Source organism: Cebus imitator, unplaced genomic scaffold, assembly GCF_001604975.1.
Source record: "Cebus imitator isolate Cc_AM_T3 unplaced genomic scaffold, Cebus_imitator-1.0 Scaffold181, whole genome shotgun sequence".
NCBI lineage: Eukaryota > Metazoa > Chordata > Mammalia > Primates > Cebidae > Cebus > Cebus imitator.
In genome coordinates, this window is record NW_016107496.1 from 1,965,498 (window position 1) to 1,986,392 (window position 20,895).

At 43.4% G+C, this 20,895-nt stretch overlaps 1 protein-coding gene and 1 pseudogene across 3 annotated transcripts in view; both read right to left on the reverse strand.

Moving 5' to 3' along the window:
* Window positions 1–5,840: 5,840 nt before the first annotated feature.
* LOC119473766 lies at window positions 5,841–5,970 on the reverse strand (annotated as a pseudogene).
* Window positions 5,971–7,619: 1,649 nt separating this feature from the next.
* Window positions 7,620–20,895, reverse strand: part of CERS5 (ceramide synthase 5) — a 37,708-nt gene continuing 24,432 nt past the window's right edge. The window contains exons 2-11 of one of the 3 annotated variants that reach the window (XM_017545822.1): window positions 20,627–20,732; window positions 19,438–19,568; window positions 18,415–18,472; window positions 15,616–15,666; window positions 14,795–14,887; window positions 13,032–13,160; window positions 12,826–12,932; window positions 11,802–11,958; window positions 10,171–10,273; window positions 7,620–8,520 (exon numbers count right to left, since the gene is read on the reverse strand). In XM_017545822.1, the coding sequence (XP_017401311.1) occupies window positions 8,513–8,520; window positions 10,171–10,273; window positions 11,802–11,958; window positions 12,826–12,932; window positions 13,032–13,160; window positions 14,795–14,887; window positions 15,616–15,666; window positions 18,415–18,472; window positions 19,438–19,568; window positions 20,627–20,732 (943 nt within the window). In that variant the 3' untranslated portion in view covers window positions 7,620–8,512. The remainder of the gene's footprint in view (window positions 8,521–10,170; window positions 10,274–11,801; window positions 11,959–12,825; window positions 12,933–13,031; window positions 13,161–14,794; window positions 14,888–15,615; window positions 15,667–18,414; window positions 18,473–19,437; window positions 19,569–20,626; window positions 20,733–20,895) is intronic. The other 2 variants (XM_017545821.1, XM_017545823.1) reach the window with 2 other exon arrangements.

The following is a 20,895-nucleotide window of genomic DNA, read 5'->3' on the forward strand; positions in this document are numbered from 1 at the left end:
GCTACTGGGTCAAGGTCAGTGTCTTGGTTTGGGTGGCTAAAGTAAATTACCATAGATGGTAATAGCAATTTATTTCTTTTAGTTCTAGAGGCTGGGAAGTCCAGGATCTAGATGCCAGCAGATCCAGTGTATCGTGAGGACGTTCCTGGTTTGCAGATGGTCGTCTTGCTGTGTCCTCACGTGGCAGAGGAAGCAAGCTTTCCTTGTTTGTCTTCTTATACGGACACTAAGGTCATCATGAGAGGTCCACTCTCAGAACTTAATGACCCCCTAAAGAGCCCATCTAATACTGACCCACTGGAAGTTAGGGTTCCGACACTGGAATTTTGAAGAGGACACAAACATACAGTCCATAACAGATTCCCTATCATGATAGGCAAGACCTCTTTTTGAGACAGGGTCTCCGTTGCCCAGCTGGAGGGAAGTGGCATGATCATAGCTCACTGCTGCCTCAACCTCCTGGGCTCAAGTGATCCTGCCACTTCAGCCTCCTGAGTAGCTGGGCTATAGGCATTTACCATCACACCTGGCTACTTTAATTATTTTTGTAGAGAGGGGGTCTCACTGTTGCCCAGGCTGGTCTCAAACTCTTGGTCTCAAACGACTCTCCCACCTTGGCCTCCTAAAATGCTGGGATTACAGGCATGAGCCACCACACTTGGCTATGATGGTTAATTTTATATGTCAACCTGACTGGGTCATAGGGTACCCAGATATTTGGTCTTATTCTGGGTATATCAGGATATTTCTGGGCCTCATTCAATACGTTGAAGGCCTGTATAGAACGGGAAGGCTGATTAAGAGACTCTCTCTAAGATGGAACATCAGTCTTCTGCCTTGTGATGTGGACTCAGAGTGGAACTTATACCGTCAGCTCTCTTGGTTTTCAGGCCTTTGGACTTGGACTGGCACTATACCATTGGCTCTCCTGGGTCTTCAGCTTATCACCTGCAGATCTTGGGAATTCTCAGCCTCCAGAACCGTAGAAGCCAATTCCATATAGTAAATCTCTTTCTCTCATCTATATATCTTATTGGTTCTGTTTCTCTGGAGAACCCAGACTAATGCATCCATATTGACAGGAAATGGTTCATTCATTGTAATTGCTGTGTAATATGCCACTGAGTGAGCATATCAATTTGTTTCGCTACCCTAGTGAAGGGTTATTGGGTTCCCACTTTTTTCCTCTTACAAATCAATAGCAATGCAGTGAGTATTTTGTATGTTTACTTGGGCCTATGTGTTAGTTTCTCCAAAGGAGGAAATATTACTGGTTATTTAGCTTCACTAGTTGTTAAGTTGCTTTTCCAAAGTGGTTATGTGAATTTCACTGTCACCAGCATTTCCCTATTCTGTTGGTGTTGAGTGGTTCTATTAATTTTAATTTATATATTGATTTCTGATAAGGTTGAGGACCTTTTTATTGATTTATTGGCTGTTAATATGTTTATCCTCTGGGAATTTCCTATTTACATCCTCCCCTCACCCCCACTTGTTTTTCTGTCACCCAGGCTGGAGTGCAGTGGTGCGAACTTGACCTTGGCTCACTGCAGCCTCCGCCTCCTGGGTTCAAGCGATTATGCCTCAGCCTCCTGAGTAGCTGGGACTGTAGGCAGGTACCACCATGCCAGGCTAATGTTTGCATTTTTAGTAGAGACGGGATTTCACCATGTTGGTCAAGCTGGTCTGAAACTCCTGACCTCAGGTGATCCACCTGCCTTAGCCTCCCAAAGTGCTAGAATCACAGGTGTGAGCCACTGTGCCAGGCCCCACTTTTCTTATTATCTTCTTTGAAAAAACAATTTGTAGGCAGTGCCTTATATATTCTGGATACTAGTATTTTATTAGCTACATGTGTTGCAGGTTTGACTGAAATCATCTTTTGTTTTTATAGGGTGGGGATGGCTGTAGAGTTCCATGTTGCCTGCATCACATGTCTTTTCAGAGAAAACCTGTGGACAATAGATCCGAAACCAGTTTTTATGCACTTTCTTAGCTGGGGATTTGGTGGGAGTGGTGATGGTTCCCAGACCATACAGAAAGTGCACTTGTTATACACATGAGGAAAGTTCTAAAATTCACCTAAGGTGCAGGCCCACGATTCAGAATTTTCAAGAATCTCCTGACCCCACAAGCCTAGGCATTCAAACTTCCTTGCTTTTTCCTTTTGCCATCCTGTTGATGGTTTCTCCTCTTTCTCTAAGGCTGTTGCCCTTTCAGGGTCCCAGCTTTAACGGGGGTTTCAGTTTCCTGCTTGAAGGCAGGCTTGTCTTTAGTTGTCAGTGTTAAAACAAGTCCTTAAGTTATGTTTCCCGTATCACTCCAGTAACTGCATTGGCTATTTTTATGTCTGTTCTAGTTTTCAATTCCTTTGTCTTTTGTCTTTCTTGGAAGCTCCGCTATTTATTTTTTAAAAACAGCTTAGAAAATACTTCATCCATCATTTTAGATGTTTGTCTCAGATTATTTTCATCTGCATTAAGCTAGAACTGCTAACTTTCATATACTCTCACATCTCTCCTAAACATAATACCCTTCCCTTCCCTTCCATTTTTTGCCTGGCGAAACTCCACTTAACTCTAATGGCCTAGCTTTACTTTCAAGTTTTCCTCCATCTTGTCAAGAATAATTTAGAATAGTTCTTATCACATTTTATTTTATTTCCCCCTTACTGGAGTGTGAGCCCTTTGAGGATAGAAACCAGATCTTGTTCATCTTTGTGTCCACAGCTCCTGCCATAGTGCCTATCATAAAGTAAGTACTTAATGACTGTGTTATTGAGCTGAAAATCCTGCAAGAATACTGGATATTTTTCTTTTTTTTTTTTTTTTTTTTTTAGACAGGGTCTCACTCTGTCACTCAGGTTGGAGTTCAGTGGCACAATCTTGGCTCACTGCAACCTCTGCCTCCCAGGTTCAAGCGATTCTCCTGCTTCAGCCTCCCTAGTAGCTGAGGTTACAGGTGTCCACCACTGCACCTGGCTAATTTTTGTATTTTTATTAGAGACGGGGTTTCACCATGTTGGCCAGGCTGGTCTCGAACTCCAGACCTCAGGTGGTCTGCTTGCCTTGGACTCCCAGAGTGTTGGGATTACAGGCATGAGCCACTGCATCTGGCCATGAATGCTGGATTTAAAGTCTGAAAAACTTCATTTATCACTCAATAAATAAACTTATATTTTTAGAATTAGGATGGACAATCTGGTTTTTGTTTTTGTTTTGTTTGAGATATGGTGTCACTCTGTCACCCAGGCTGGAGTGCAGTGGGGTAATCACAGGTTACTGCAGTCTTGACCTCCAGGCTCAAAAGATCCTCCCACTGCAGCCTCCTAAGTAGCTGGGACCATAGGTGCACGCAACTACTTGTGGCTAATTAAAAATATATATATATATTTGTAGAGATGGGGGTCTTCCTTTGTTGCTCAGGCTGGTCTCAAACTCCTGGCCTCAAGCAGTCCTCCTGCCTCAGCCTCCCAAAGTGCTGGGATTACAGGTTGTTAAGCCACCACACCTGGCCTTTTTTTTTTTTTTTTTTTTTTGAGACGGAGTTTTGCTCTTACCCAGGCTGGAGTGCAATGGCGCGATCTCGGCTCACCGCAACCGCCGCCTCCTGGGTTCAGGCAGTTCTCCTGCCTCAGCCTCCTGAGTAGCTGGGATTACAGGCATGTGCCACCATGCCCAGCTGATTTTTTGTATTTTTGGTAGAGATGGGGTTTCACCATGTTGACCAGGATGGTCTCGATCTCTTGACCTCGTGATCCACCCGCCTCAGCCTCCCAGAGTGCTGGGATTACAGGCTTGAGCCACCGCGCCCGGCCCCCTTTTTGTTTTTAAACAACTTCTGAGACTAGGTTTCCTCATTGTGGCATATTGAATCTTTCATAGATGGCTGTCGCAATGTCTCTCATTCCACTGCTCTTCAGTGACCCTGTCACTTCATCAAGAGGTAGAGTCTATCTTACCACCCTGCTTTGCATCTGGGTGGCTCCATGATTACTCTGATTAGTAGAATACAGTGGAAGTGATGGGGGCCACTACTAGACCACACTTTTTTTTTTAGACAAGGTCTCATTCTGTCGCCAGGCTGCAGTGCGGGGGGTGCCATTATTGCTCACAGTAACTTCAAACTCCTGAGCTCAAGTAGTCCTCCCACCTGGGTCTCCAGAGTAGCTGGGACTACAGGTGTGCATCACAACACCTGGCTAATTTTTAAATTTTTTGTAGAGATGAGGTCTTGCCTTGTGCCCAGGCTGGTCTCAAACTCTTGGCCTCAAGCAATCTTTCTGCCTCAGCCTCCCAAAGTGTTTTTGTTTTGTTTTTTACATGCTTGGCTCAGCCAGTATTTTTCTTTCTTCCTTTTCTTACAGAAGCGTTTTAGGTGTTAGTTATTGATGTATGTGAAATCTCTTTTGGCCAGGCATGGTGGCTTACACATGTAATCCCAACACTTTGGGAGGTCAAGGCAGGTGAATCACTTGAGGTTATGAGTTTGAGACCAGCTTGGCCAACATGGTAAAACCCTGTCTCTACCAAAAATACAAAAATTAGCCAGGCATGGTGGCACAAGCCTTGGTCCTAGCTAGTCCAGAGGCTGAAACAGAAGAATCACTTGAATGTGAGCTGAGATGGCGCCATTGTACTCCAGCCTGGGAGAAAAAAAAAATCCCTTTCTAAGCTATAAAGCACTATGCAAACATAAGTGATATTTAAATTAATAATAAAGCTGCTTGGGAGCCAGGAGGATCATTTCAGCTCAGATTGAGGCTGCAGTGAGCTATGATCAAGCCACTGCAGTCCAGCCTGGGTGACAGAGTAAGACCCTATCTCTAATAATAATAATAATAACAATAATAAAAACCCTTTTATAGCCAACAGAAGAGAGGTAACGCCTTATTTCTCTTAAAAATACTCCTGGTTTGGCTGGGCATGGTGGCTCATGCCTGTAATCCCAGCACTTTGGGAGGATGAGGCAGGCTGATCACCTGAGGTTGGGAGTTCGAGACTAGCCTGACCAACATGGAGAAACCCCATCTCTACTAAAAATACAAAATTAGCTGGGCATGGTGGTGCCTGCCAATAATTCCAGCTACTCAGGAGGCTGAGGCAAGAGAATCGCTTGAACCTGGGAGGCGGAGGTTGCAATGAGCTGAGATTGTGCCATTGCACTCCAGCCTGGCAACAGGAGTGAAACTCTGTCCCAAAAACAAAACCAAAAAAAAATCCCTCCTGGTTCTCTGGTATAGATGATGTGAGTCTGTAGCTAACCTACTTTCCGCTAATTTGGGTCCCTCCTCCCAGGCCATCTACAAAACTGGTTTTCACAGTCTTGGTGCACCAGTAACAGTTATGTTCTAGCTCTGTATTCCATCTCTAGAACTCTGCTTCTCTCCCACACTCCAACCATATGCACATAGTTCCTTCTCAGAACAAGATTCTGTTCCTGTAATTGACACTCATCTTAATTCACTTATCCAATGCAAACTATTTAATATAACCAGTCTGTACCTCTGGCTGAATGTTTCTGCAACATCTATTCTTCCTCATTATGAAATCTTGGGAAGTGCTGGTAGAGACTGCAGAGTGGTTAATTATGGTATAGATAGTATGGTGATTAGGAATAGAGAGGGAGGGTTAATAAGATAGGAATAGTAAGGGTTTGACTACTTACTAGCTGTTTGACCTTAGCAAGTTAACCTTTTTGCCTCCTATTATCATATGTGTTTAATACAGTGCCTAGCATGTAATAAGAGTTATGTGTTAGCTATTATTATTTTTATTATTGTTTTATTCAGTTGCATCTTTTGTCAGATTAGCCACATACCAGTCAATCCAGTTTGTATTAACAAGGCAGTTATTCAACTTTCAGAAGGCAAAATACATATCTCATCTGACTTTCACAAGCACTTTCAATTAGCAATAATCGCGCCTCGGCTAAACCTCATTGGCTGCGATACTGCCACTGCACAAAGCTTGCACTTTCATTCATATTTCACAATTAGTCTATTCAATATAGCAAGTTGAGAACTAAAAGACCTAATTTTTAGTCTTCCTGATTAGCTCTGACCAAATGACTTAGAACTTAATTTTCCTATGCCCCACAGTCTTTTTTTCAGCAAGCAATACAGTATTTAATGTTCCCTTAGAAAAAAATAAAACATTTCAAGCTGCTGCTGTTCACCTATTAACCCTTTTGGGATTTCATGGTGTCGGGGGTGGAGTGGGGGAGTAATCTATAATTTGCTTGGCTTACAGAGATAATACCCCCTTCCCAAGTCTGTCTTTTAAAAGGTCATTTCTTACATAATGGGGAACAGAGGCTGCAAAAACAACTACTTGATCTGCGGCAGTCACTACCTTCCAGAATGAGAAGTTAGATTTTCTTCTTTCGTTTAATTTATATTTTTACCTGCACAGTACACATGCTGCTTCCTACGGTTGGCAGCTTCCATTTCTTTCCTCTTTCCCACGGTAGCTTAAATTAGCCCATTGTCATCAGCAAATCTTAATTTACAATTAAGTGCCAATTAAGAGCTCCATTAAGTCGGTCCATTGATCGTTGTTGATGTTGATGTACCTCAAAGAGAATGGGGCTTCCTCAGTCTTCTTCTGGATTTGACTTTCAGTTTTGGAATTAATTGTTGAAGCTGCTGCCTGTGTTCTGCTGATGGGTCTGCCTTTTGGTCCTGCTAGTGGGTTTGTTTTCTGCCCCCTGTTGATATCCAAGTTGTTTGCCCACCTAGAATCTTGGCAGGCGTGCACCATTGGGAGGGTGGAGTGGGTGGCTGGAGGTAAGGAGGCGCATGGCAGTAAGTCTTTCTAAAAATCAAGTCTGTTAGTAAGGTTAAGTTTAGTAGGGTCAATATCCCTATGTCAGTGAACATCAAGTGAGTATCTGATTCTTAGAACAATAACCCATTTCTTTCCATTTTCATTCCTCTCCCTGACACTCTTCATATATCATAATGTACATAAGAGCACTTGGAAATATTTTGATAATCTAAACATTCACCAAATGGAAAATTATTCTGGTAGATGAATATTACATTTGGTAATTTTGCCAAGACCACAGAGAAAAGTCTGGATTAGGATGACTGATTCTTCATGCGCTAAAAGAGAAAACAGAACTAAAACAAGAAACATCAGACTTATTTATCACAACCTTAAAATGTTAATTGGGTTGAACGCAGTAGCTCATGTCTGTAATCCCAACACTTTGGCTGAAGGCCGGGTGCTTGAGACCAACCTGGGCAACATGGGGAGACCTCATCTCTACCAAAAAAAAAAAAGTTAATTAACCATATCTGTATTGACTAAAATAGGAAATACAGGTATCTACCTAATGGTGTTTTGGGTTTTCAACCAAAGCTTTTGTTGGTTCACTATATACACTGTTGAACCTGCCCAGGTCACAGTCTTGTGACCCACTAAACCTATATACTTTTTCTGAAAACATAAAAGCTCTAAAATGTAAGCACCCTGGCTGACTCGCTTCCCACCATGCACAGAAAGGAAAAATTTGGCGTCCAGGGCCTCCTGAATCAGACCTGGAAAAGCTCTTAATTAGCTTATGGATTCCACAAGTGGTGGACGGAGTCACTAAAGAGGTAGAGACAGTAGAGATGGGTTAAAGCACTTTTAATCACAAATAAACAATAGTATAAGACTGAACAGCTCACTCAGTAGCTGTTGTCCTCCTCCAGGTCTCAGCTCACCCTCTTCCCATGCCCCTTCCCTGGGTACCATTGAGTAAAGAGCAGGGTATAGGCAGCTGTCTCTGTTGCTATCAATCAGGTGGTAGGAAGGGGATCTAGCTAGGGACCACGGCAATCCTGGCCATCTGTCCATGGTGCTGTTTCTATTAAACTTTATCATGCGAAATAGTCCAGCGGTGAAAGACGAACAGTGCAGAAATCTGGGACTGAACTTGGCTGTTCCATTCAGATGGTCCAGGGGTTTAGAGCCTCAAGAGCCAAAGGCAAAAAGGGAGGGGATAGTCTGGAGTCGGCATAATTCAAGATGCAACCAAATGTGGAACTGAGGTTGGTCTAAAGGGGACCAGGGAAGGCCTCATGGCCCCCAGTCCAGAATTGTGCCCCAACCCTGGCAATGAAACTCACGCATATGTATAAATGCACATGAACAAACACACACACCAACACACAGAGCAAATAACATTACTGAAAGAACCTGGAGGCTATTAAATACAAAATGGCAGAGGTTTTTTTTAAAGTGAAAATATTTGCTTCTTTGGTACTCCTCAGTGCCTTGCTGTCCCCCCGTCACAGAAGAGTAGATACAGGAAGGGCCAAGAGGAGTATGTTGCCAGTGGCCCTGCAGGTCCATGTATGCTTAAATTCCCATAGCAACCACCTTACTCTTCAGCCCAGTAGCTGCTTCCCATGTGACCATTCACCTGATTGGCACCATTGCTGGAGCTACCGTCACAGGGACTTTTTGTGCAGGTGGTCACATCATCTTCCTCTGAGCTGCTCTCCACATCACTGCGATCATCCTTAGATACCTGGGTGGGATGGGACCAAAGACAGAAAAGTAAGGACAGAACTTTTCTGGGGAGAACCATAAGACACACCTAAGCTCAGAGACCCAGGTTTGGGCACTATGTCCCCAGTCTGGTCTGCTTTCTGGTGACACCTGACTCAAAGTATTGTTTGGACCATGGCTACTGTTATGACTGTGCTTCACCTGCTTTCTAGTTTTCTCCCTTGTCATCTCCAATTCTGTTCTCTATGGAATAAAAGCTACTTTGGTAGAGGGGGTGTGTCTTTTAGGACCAGCCTAAGAGAACTGACATCATTCATTGAGACCTGGTTTAGGTTTCAGGGAAACTCCAGATACTCTTTCTCTTCTTCCACTTCAAAACCAGGGAAGGCCAACACAAACAATACATATGACTGTCAGGACTGCTTCTATCTTCTGGTGGTTGTGGACAATGCATTTATTCATATTGGTTATGCTGTTTGCCTTATCCTCAAATCTGATCCATAATAGGCCTTTTTTAGTAGTTTACCATTCCTGGGCTCAACTACCACTAACCTATGACACTGTTTTCCAATCTTCTTCCCTTTCCCAAAAGCAAGATCACTTTTCTTGTGAAACTTCAGCATCCCTAAGATACACAATATAGTGAAAACAAAAATGGATTGGCAGTCAATGAGAAAAGAATCTCAGCTGTAATCATGCTACCATCTGTGAATGCTTGTTAACCTGGGCTTTTTTGTTTGGTATTTTCAAATGAAGCATCTGGATTACAGCAGCGTTTCCCAATCTAAACGATCCTGCATATCAAGTAAAGTATTTCAATTTCTCTACCATGGGCCAGGCATGGTGGCTTATACCTATAACCTTAGCACTCTGGGAGGCCAAGGCAGGATTGCTTGAACTCAGGAGTTTGAGACCAGCCTGGGCAACATGGTGAGAGACTTGTCTCTACAAAAAATAAAAAATGACAAAATTAGTTGGGCATGGTGACATGCACCTGTAGGCCTAGCTACTTGGTAGGCTGAATTGAAGCAGGAGGATCTGTTGAGCCCAGGAGGTTAAGGCTACAGTGAGCCATGATTGCGCCACTGCACTCCAGCCTTGGCAATGGAGCAAAATTCTGTCTCAAAAACAAACAAACAAACAAAACCTCTATCCTGGACTCTAAAAGAACAGAAACCCAGTGAGACCTGTGTAGGATTTCTGACCTCCAGAACTGAAGGATAACAAATATTGTTTAAGTAAAGGAGAGAAGGAAGTGAAAAGGACCATAGCTGTAACAGCTGTTGCCAAGGAGGTGAGCATTTGCTTTGGATTAGCCTCTTGAATTTGTGTTTGATGACTCTGCTGTAGTTGATTATGGCTGCTGACATCTGAACCCAGATGACTAATTGATTCCCTGATCTTTAGGACATTTCCACCACAGGGCAGAGTGTCTCTAGACTTCAGGTAAACAGAGACTCAAGAAAAGAAAAAAAAGTAGACTCAATTCTTGCTTCAATTTAGGAAAAAATCTGGCAACTGCAGCTGTAGTCAATAATGGTCCCATAAAGTCAGGAGAGAGGGCATGCTCTGAGGCAAACACAAGGGAACAGAAAGGAGAGCAGGAGGAAAGAGAACCACATTCAGAAGGACATGCTTCACTGAGTACTAGAAGCACAGATACACTTACATGCAAGAGATGAAACTGTCCACCTCCTGCCAGGCATAGAAAAAAGGAAGGAGGTGAGGAAAGAGTGGAGAGTACAGGGTCTAATTCTTCCTGGACAGGTCACCTAGTCAGGAAAGAAAAGCAGGAGAGAACAGAGATGTCCAGTAGCTACAGCAAGATGCACAGGCACACTGAGCAAGTTCTGAGCCAATGGCAGCCATAAGGAATAATGACATTGGAGCTCATTAGTATTTAGGCTACATTCCATCAGTTGGTCCTAGTATCAGTACCTCCTCAAGCAGAGCCCCTCCCACTTGGGATTCTGTATTCCTTTAGGCTGAAATCCTTAGCTCTTGGACTAACTATAGTGTGACTGCCTCAAAATTTGCAAAGTTCAATTATGAGTATATCATTAAGTGGCATCTTTCTCTGGCTTATGGCATAAGATGGGTATTTGAAACACTACATACCCATTCACTTAGGACACTTGCCTTATACATCAGTGGGGTGAGGTGGGTATTTAGTTTCTTATATAACCCATATCTTGAATATCACAGCACGGTCATCTTGTGGTGGCTTGTGAACTACCACACACCACTTCTAGGTAACTTAACAATCTGCTTCTATACAGTTTATACAGCTCTGCATACGATTTACTTTGAAAAAGGCCCCATGTCAAAAACAAAAATGTGAAATCCACTGAAGTAGGTAGGTAAAGGGGAGGAAATGGTTGAGGCCATCTCTTAAGAAACTCTTAACCTTTGAAACCACCTCTGGTATAGAAATAAAAAAAAAAAAAGAAAAAAACTTTTAACCCTATCATCCTTTATTTATTTTGAGATGCAGTCTCCCTCTGTCTTCCAGGCTGGAGTGCAGTTGCTCGATCTCGGCTCGCTGCAACCTCCGCCTCCTGTGTCCAAGTGATTCTCCTGCCTCAGCCTCCTGAGGAGCTGGGATTACAGGTGCATACTACCACGCCTGGCTAATTTTTGTATCTCTAGTAGAGATGAGGTTTCACCATGTTGGTCAGACTGGTCTCGAACTTTTGACCTCGTGATCCGCCCACCTCAGCCTCCCAAAGTGCTGGGATTACAAGCATGAGCCACCGTGCCCAGCCCCCATCATCCTTTAACAAAAGCCATTCCTAAGGGACAGGAAGAAGGCAGAACTTTCCTCTTGCATCTAAACCACGTCTTAAGAGGTAAAACAGGCTTGTTGTAGTAGCTCACACCTGTAATTCTATTGCTTTGGGAGACCGTGGTGGGAGGATTGCTTGAGGCCAGTAGTTGGACACTGGCCTGGGTAACAGTGACACCCTGTGTACAAAAAATAAGACAATTAGCCATGCATGGTGGTGCTCACCTATAGTTCCAGCTACTTGGGAGGCTCAGGTGGGAGAATCCCTTAAGCCCAGGTTTGAGGCTGCAGTGAGCCATGATCATGCCACTGAACTCCAGCCTGGGTAACAAAGCAAGACTTTTCTCTCTTTAAAAAAAAAAAAAAAAAGCGCTCATAGAAAAGGCGAAGACTTTGGAGCCCTAGGCTTTTTGCTTGGTTTGAGTAGATGGGGCTTACCAGGTGTGGAGAAAGAATGTCTGTTGAGTAATCCCTATCTTCCCCCACACCCCAAATAAGCCATCTTTCATTCTCACCTTTCCCCTGATCAAGGCTTTCAAAGCAATCCGTGCAATCAGGTAGGACCAGATGACATGCAGAACCTGTAGGATCACCAGAAGGCTATTGAGGAGCCACCAGGAAGTGTAAGGCCCGATTATCTCCCAACTCTCAAAGAGGGTCGTGTTCAGAATCCTAGAAGAGGGAGGTCAATAGTCAGATTCTAGAGTCAAAGCTCAGTAGACAGGGATGAAGCTGAGTCCTAGCAGAGCTCTATGTGTTTCCTTCCCAGCCCTTTTGTCAGCTGAAGTTCCAGGGACTGTCATCCATAGTAAGAAAATAAAGAAAGGGAGGAGCCTGTTGTGTTTTCTATCTTTAGCGATAAGGAAAGAATAAATCTTAGGAACTGATGGATTAAGTCATATTATTAATCACTTCAAATATGCAGTTTCATGAAATTAGGACAGCAGTGGGACTGTAATCATAGGAATGACTCAGCTCTTCAGGCACATATAGGATAGGATAGTAGGCAACTGATTTCCATAAAGCAGTGAATGTAGAAGTAAAAGGAGACAGGGAGAGAAGGGGTGGGGGAGGGGAGAGAGGGAGGGAGGGAGCGGGGGAGAGAAAGAAAGAAAAAGAGAGAGAGACAGAGAGAGAGTGTGTTTGTGTGTGTGTGTTGGTCAGGGTTGGGACCAGAGCAGGAACACAAAAAGGGCCTGAGAATTGTGTCAACAGTGCAAAAGAAGGCAAAGGAATTACTTAGGTATAAAATGAGGATTGTTCCTCAGAGATGAGTCAGAAAAACCAGAAGCCCACCAAGTCAAATACTCTGAGTCTGGATCCGACCTTGCTAGAAATATGGTGTGAGGCAGCAGAGGTCCTATGAGTCCATAAAAGGTCAGCACAGGCCAAGGTAAAAGCAGGGCAATAGGGTTCTTGGTGTTCTATCGGCAAAAATAGAATAGAATAGAACAGAAAAACTGAATGGGCAAAATGAGAATTGGCAAAAAGGTATCATTAGGCTCACACCTACCACAGCTCTGTCGCCCTGCCGCTTACCAGAATGGATAGATTCCTAGACGTGTAACCATAAAAACAACACTGAAGATCACAAAAAGGGTGTCACAGAGCCGCTGATACTTGGCATAATTGGCCAGCTTGGCTGCCTGGAGAAAGGAAGATAAGAATTGAGTTGGGGAGAAAGTTCTCACACAGGAATAGAAGAGAAGGCGACGAAGATGGAGAAAGAGAGACTGGGTTTTTACCTCCAGCAAGAAGTCTGAGACATCATGTAGACACATGATCAGAGTTCCCACTCGAACCATATTGTTGATGTAGGAGAAGGAGATAAGCCCAATGGTGACCAAGTGATGTACAAACATGATCAGGAAGTCCTAGGAAGGAATAGAAATAGAAGAGGGAGGTAAAGGCCAGGACATAGAAACATCAGCCAACCCAATGTCCTGCATTATTCTCTGAGGATCTTACCCACCCTGTATATAATCGTTTCCATTCTGCTTCGACTCTCCCTTAAGCTACCTAGCATTTAACTGAACACTCCCTACATCAGTGACTGACCCATACTCTATGTTAATGCAGCTGAAAAACCAGAAAGTAACAATTTCCTTTGGTAACTGCAGAATCTGGGGGTAACTTCCCAATGGGACACATAAGCCTTAGAATTCCCTGAGATTCTATTACTCTTCTGCTTTAATCAGAGAAATATCAACCAAAAGACCTAATAGAAAGGAGAGGTTTGTGGCTCCAATTTCCTCTTGGGTTCAAATGTCATTAGACCTGGGGAAGTCTAAGTACTTGAGTTATCAGACACATCTATTAAATAATTCTCAGTTTATTATTATTATTATTATTATTATTATTTTTTTTTTTTGAGTCGGAGTTTCGCTCTTGTTGCCCAGGCTGGAGTGCAATGGCGCGATCTCGGCTCACCGCAACCTCCGCCTCCTGGGTTCAGGCAATTCTCCTGCCTCAGCCTCCTGAGTAGCTGGGATTACAGGCATGCGCCACCATGCCCAGCTAATTTTTTGTATTTTTAGTAGAGACGGGGTTTCACCCTGTTGACCAGGATGGTCTCGATCTCTTGACCTCGTGATCCACCCGCCTCGGCCTCCCAAAGTGCTGGGATTACAGGCGTGAGCCACTGCGCCCGGCTGGTTTATTATTTTTAAAACTTATTATCTCAAACTCTCTTATATGTATCACATATTAAAATAAAATTTTAATAAAGCGACCTGTGTCTTCTGACCACAGGAAAGTAAAAGGCTTAAAAAGTGAGTGTCAAGTTTCTATGTCAGATAGCACTAACAACCCGGGTAAGTTTTAATTCATTCCCATAAATGCTAACCCTTATTTTCTTCACCAAAGTGAAACCTGAGTTAGTGAGATTATGGTTAGAGCTGCTGGAACCACATTATTTCACGTAGACACTAATAAAAAGGTAAAAATTCTGTCTTTTCTATTTGGTTGTATAAACTGAAGTTATTTCCAACTCTGTCACTATCTGGGCAAGTCAGCTCCCTTCTCCCAATCACTGCCTCCTAAATAATAGCAGGAAGAGAGTAAAACCCCTTCCTGTTGACCTTCTTTGAGTAAGTGGGGTAACCCAAAAGGGAAAACAGAGCAAGGGTCCCTAATGGTATATGAAAGCCATGTCCAGCTATTCTGGAATCGGGTGTTTATTCTGAATAAGGCATTGCTACCCTCCGATTGTGACTAGTTTCCTGAGCTTTAGATATGTAAGAGGCTTAAAGGAGAAAATGGAAGAAAGTATGCTTCTTAGCTGGTTAACTGTTCTCATCCTGGGGCTGCCATAAATGTCTTAAATATACTTCATCATTAGTTAAGTCTCATTTCTGGGAACATTACAACAAGCTAACAGTCTCATCAAACCTACTTTCTCCTTTTGCGGTCCCAGTCAGGGAAGATAATCCATCATAATGGCAGTCATGGAAGCTGCTAGAAAGAAGGATGCAGTAAGTTGGGGGACTGAGGGAGCCAACGTCCTTACCTTTCTTTTAATGTCTGTAAACTGAGAAAACATAAGGGACCAATAGAAGGCCAATTCCATGATATAATAGTAATAAAGTCCGCTTGACAGAGGCTGGAAGAGAGAAAGAAATAGAATACCAGCTAGTCATTCCATCTCTCCAACTTTCTCTGCCTTGAAGGACCAATACAAATTATTAGACATCTCTCCTCCCCATTCTCTCCCAAGACATGCAATAGCTAACAGACTTTGGATTGCTGTGGAGACTTCCCTTGCTCCTCTGCACATACATCTTCATTCAGCTCTCATCTTGTAGAGATGAGATACAGTTAACACATACTATAACACAATCAAATCAGTATGTCTAGGATTCTGGGCAGTTAGTGCTTTTCACAGGATTAAATACACATAGGCCTTCTCTTCCACCCTTTAACAGTTCCTTGACATATTTCCAGTATGTATGACAACCAAGATGCTCTTAATGGGATTCCAAGTTACCCTTGGTACAAAAAAGACATCTGAACCAGAAAGTACCTCATTAAATACCAGAAAACTGCTTTTCTTTCTAGTCCAATTAGGGTGAATAATAATGGGGAAAATCAGAACAAAAAACTCACTGGATTTCATTGCTATGGGGGCCTCAAGAATAGATACCTCATGACTGTTAGCAGTGGGGGAAAAAAAAAAAAAGATACCCTGACTACACAACTTAAAGGGACTCAGCCCCTAATCCCTCAATCCCAAGGAAATGTACCATCTGTCCTGGGGACTGGCAAAGGACCCTCACTCCCTCCACCTTACACACATTCAAGATCCCTATGCTGAAACAACTGAGATCCTACCTGAAATGGATAGTTATACCAGCACTGTCGGATGTCCCAGAACCAAGGTGACTAAGAGAAAACAGATAATCCACGTCAGTCCTCAAGATTCTCACCTGGCTTCAAGAGCTAACCCATGTATCCCCTTCTCTCTAGAGTGGGGCAAATGAGAGGCAGGAAAGCCCCTGAACAGACTTTAGGGCTCCCTAAAGGATCAATAAATAGCTAGATTATTCTTCTACAACAGAATGTTGTAAATAGAAAAACTATGCTTTGAGGTAAATAAGAACAGTGAGAGCTTTACGATCATTTTTTTTTTGGACATGGAGTCTGACTGTACCATCCAGGCTGGAGTGCAGTGGCCCGATCTCAGCTCATTGTAATCTCTGCCTCCCAGGTTCAAGCAATTCTCCTGCCTCAGCCTCCTGAGTAGCTGAGACTATAGGTGCGCACCGCGCCACCACACCCAGCTAATTTTTATTTATTTTTAGTAGAGACAGGGTTTCACCATGTTGGCCAGGCTGGTCTCAAACTCCTAACCTCAGGTGCTCCACCCACCTCAGCCTCCCAAAGTGCTGGGATTACAGGCGTGAGCCACCGTGCCTGGCTAGGATCGTTTTAGGAAACATCACCACCTGGAATATATATACAGGAAGACAATGATTCCATTTGATAACTAAGAAATATAACTCCATGCCAGGTTCAGAATCTCTACTGGAATAATGATTATGTCCTTTAAGAAGTTTGTTTACATCAACTTTGCTGCTGGACTTCTTATCATTAAATTGTTCACCATATTGTCTTATTATCCTTTCAATGACTATAGGATTTGTAGTGATAGCCCTTCCCATATTGATAATTCTTTTTTTTTTTTTTTTTTCTCAGAGACGGGGTTTCACCATGTTGGCCAGGATGGTCTTTATCTCCTGACTTCAGGTGATCCGCCCGCCTCGGCCTCCCAAAGTCCTGGGGTTACACGCGTGAGCCACTATGCCCAGCCATTTTTTTTTTCATATTTTCTTTTTTTGTTGGAGTTTGTCAGTTTTAATCAAAACTTTCAAAGAATGAACTTTTGGGATTATCCATGGCCCGGCACGGTAGTTCACACCTGTTAATACCAGCACTTTGGGAGGCTAGGGTGGGTAGATTGTGTGATCTCAGCTCACTGCAACCTCTGCCTCCTAGGTTCAAGCAATTCTTGTGCCTCAGCCTTCCCAGCAGTTGGGATTACAGGTGCGCGCCACCACACTCCGCTAAATTTTTTTTGTTTTTAGTAGACACGGAATTTCGCCATGTTGCCCAGGCTGGTCTTGAACTCCTGAGCTCAGGTAATCTGCCCGCCTCAGCATCCCAGAGTGCTAGGATTACGGGCGTGAGCCACTGCACCAGGCTGACTTCCAAATATTTCCTATGCCTCTCATTACAGTTGACTTCTAATTTAATTCCATTATGGTCAGAGAACACATTCTTTAAGATTTCAATATTGTGAAATTTGCTGAGACTTATTTTATGGCCCAGCATTAGTTTATCTTTCTACACAGTCTTGAAAATTATATGTATTCTTCAGCTGTTGGTGTAGTGTTCTAATGTCAATAAGGTAAAACTGGTTGATCATGTTGTTCATATCTTTTACATCCTTAGTGATTATTGTTTGTCTAGGGTTTAGGTCAGTTACTGAGAGAAAAGTATTAAAATCTTCAAATACAACTGTATATTTGTCTATTCTTTTTCTTCAGTTGAGCCAGTTTTTTGTCTATAATATTTTGAAAACATGATGTCCTTTAGAGAGAAACAGTATGGTATGGGGAAAAAAACATGAACTCAAGAAACAAAAAGCCTGAAATTCTTCCTTCTTTTTCTGAGGCAGAGTCTTGCTCTGTCACCCAGGATGGAATGTAGTGGCTCCATCATGGCTCACTGCAGCCTTGACCTCCTGGGCTCAAGCTGTTCTCTCACCTTAGCCTCCCAAGTAGCTGGGACTACAGGTGCATGCCACCACAACAGGCTAATTTTTGTATTTTTTTTTTTTTGGTAGAGGTGGGGTTTCACCATGTTGCCCAAGTTGATCTCGAACTCCTGGGCTTAAATGATCCACCCATCTTGGTCTCTCAAAGTGTTAAAATTAAGCCACCGTGCCTGGCCCCCTGAAATTCTTGACTCTGACAATTAACTAAAAAGTGAGAATAATACCTGTTTCACCCATTTTAAAAGGTTGATTCAGTTTCCCCTCTTTCAATTTTTGTCAAGTGCTTTGCAAACCATTAAGTATTATGCTGGTTTAGTTATTACTAATATCATTAGTATCATCTAGGGGAGAAACAGCAGAGTTATAAGATTACTGAAGTCAGGGCCCAGACAGAAGACAATCTATTAGAATATAAGTCTGGACTATGGGCATCACAGAGGAGGAAAAGTTGGGGAACTATAAAGATCTAAAGGTATTTAGACCAGGTGCAGTGGCTTACGCCTGAAATCCCAGAACTTTGGGAGGCTGAGGCGGGTGGATCTCCTGCGGTCAGGAGTTCAAGACCAGTCTGGGCAACATGGTAAAACCCCATCTCTACTAAAAATGCAAAAATTAGCCAGGTGTGGTGGTGTGCACCTATAGTCCCAGCTACTCGGGAGGCTGAGGCAAGAGAATTGCTTGAACCTGGGAAGTGCAGGTTACAGGGAGCTGAGATTGTGCCATTGCACTCTAGGCTGGGTGACAGAGCGAGACTCCAGCTCAAAAAGAAAAGATCTAAAGGTATTTAACTCTTACTCCTAAAGATCTCAGCATGATTAGAATCCAACAGAGGACTAGAGAAAGTTAAGACTCACCGACCAGAGAAATCTAATTCCATAGCAGAATATGAATAAATAAAAAGTGAATCTCCACCTGGGTGGGCAAAGAGTAGAGGTTAGACACATGTCCACTCCAACCAAAGTCTCTGAGACTAGGGAGGTCAAGATAGCAGATTTGGGGATAAGAGAGTTAAAGGACCAATTCCTAGAACAGGGGTAACTACTGTCATTTAAAAAGCCAAAGACTGAGCCATTTTCCATTAGGAAAAATATTAGGCACTATTATCAGACTCCCTAGCATTTTTCTTTACATGAAAATTATTAAAACAGTGCTCAGAGGATAATTAGAAAAGCTCAATAAAGTGAAGAATAGTAGTTCCCAGAAAAGGAATGCTTCCTACAAATTTTTTTTTTTTTTTTTTTTTTGAGGCAGAGTTTTGCTCTCGTTCCCCAGGCTGGAGTGCAATGGCACGATCTCGGCTCACTGCAACCTCTGCCTCCCAGGTTTAAGCAATTCTCCTGCCTCAGTCTCCCAAGTAGCTGGGATTACAGACATGCGCTACCATGCCTGGCTAAGTTTTGTATTTTTAGTAGAGACGGGTTTTCTCCATGTTGGTCAGGCTGGTCTTGAACTCTCGACCTCAGGTGATCCACCCGCCTCGGCCTCCCAAAGTGCTGGAATTACAGGCGTGAGCCACTGTGCCCAGCCAGAATGCTTCCTACAAATTGTCAACTTATAGCAAGCAAGCCAGTACTCTGTTAAAGTATACATGTATGAGTACATCTACTTACGTAAGTACAGTTATGAGAACTTACTTCCAATCTATTTGGAAAAAGGGAACAAAATGGAACCACACCTAGCTTCGTGGCAACATGTCCAAAAACCTTAAGGGAATCAGTGTTCCAGTTCCCTTCTTTGGTATCTATAATAGGCTGAGTTAGCCCTCTGTAGCCATTAACTGCTGTCCTAACAACAGAAGTGATTTCCAAAAAGAAAACTTCAGTCCAGTTGTATCCCACTCTCTCCCTTATTCTCTCCCTCCTTCCTTGCATACTTACATGCTTTCACAGAATTTAGTGAGCGTTGGGGGCTTGTCCTGATTCCTCCGATGGCGAAACCAGCATTGGATTTTTCGGACATTCCAATCCAGCTGCTTTGACAGGCCCTCCAGCCTTTTCTTGTCAGGATACTGTAAATGTATTACCAGAGTCAGAACACCAGTGTCTCCTCAGACCCCTCCTTCAATCCCACTGACTAGCTGAGTGACAAGGTATGATAGCCATCTAGCCATAGTGGCTCAAGTGATGTTTATCTTTCCAGGTTTTATCCTAAAGTCATTTTTAGTCAGAAATTTTGTCTTACATATCAAGGATTTTTACAGCTGACCTATATACATCCTTGTTTTGTCTTTTCCCCCAGCCCAAGCTGAGTGAAAAAGGAAATTAAAAACCCAAATTGGCCAGGCACGGTGGCTGATGCCTGTAATCTCATCACTTTGGGAGGCCAAGGCAGGAGGATCACCTGACATCGGGAGTTCGAGACCAGCCTGACCAACGTGGAGAAACCCCATCTCTACTAAACGTACAAAATTGCCAGGCATGGTGGTGCACGCCTGCAATCCCAGTTACTCAGGAGACTGAGGCAGGAGAATCACTTGAACCTGAAAGGCGGAGGTTGCAATAAGCAGAGATCGCACCATTGCACTCCAGCTTGGGCAACAAGAGCGAAAGTCCATCTCAAGAAAAAGAAAACCCAAACTGCATGCCAGGCCATGGTGGCTCATGCCTGTAATTCCAGCATTTTTGGAGGCCGAGGGCTGAAGGATAGTGTGAGCCCAGGAGTTCAAGCCCAGCCTGGGCAACATGACAAAACCTCGTCTCTCCAAAAAACAACAAAAAACCCAACTGCAAAGGCTATCAGTACCATCTCCATCTCAGTTACATAACTAGGCAGTGACAGAAACTGGAACAAGGAGAAACAAAAACAAGATACGGTGCGTGTTTGGGAAAAGGGGTAAAGGTGGCTGCTGGACCTAAAACTCAAACATACTGCCTATGTAAACTTGACATATATAGGGCCCAAAGGTTTTCCCTGAGGGGATAAATCTCTCCATATAGCTATATGGACTACTCAAACATGAAAGATCATCCCATTCTATCCTTACCCTTAGAGGTATGTGCTCTCTATCCTGCCCTGCCCCATGGAACAACCCCTTATGTAAATTTTCCTGTTTTTTTGCCTACTTACCTTAGTAATAGATATGAACACCTTTTCAAGGATGGCATTGGGTTGGGCCTGATAAGGACCACTGTCCTCGATGCCAATATGGAGTGCACAGGGTTTGGCAATAAACCTGTAATAGAGAAAACCCAAGGGCCAAATGTTTTTTAAAAATTTACTTATACGGCCGGGCGCGGTGGCTCAAGCCTGTAATCCCAGCACTTTGGGAGGCTGAGGCGGGTGGATCACGAGGTCAAGAGATCGAGACCATCCTGGTCAACATGGTGAAACCCCGT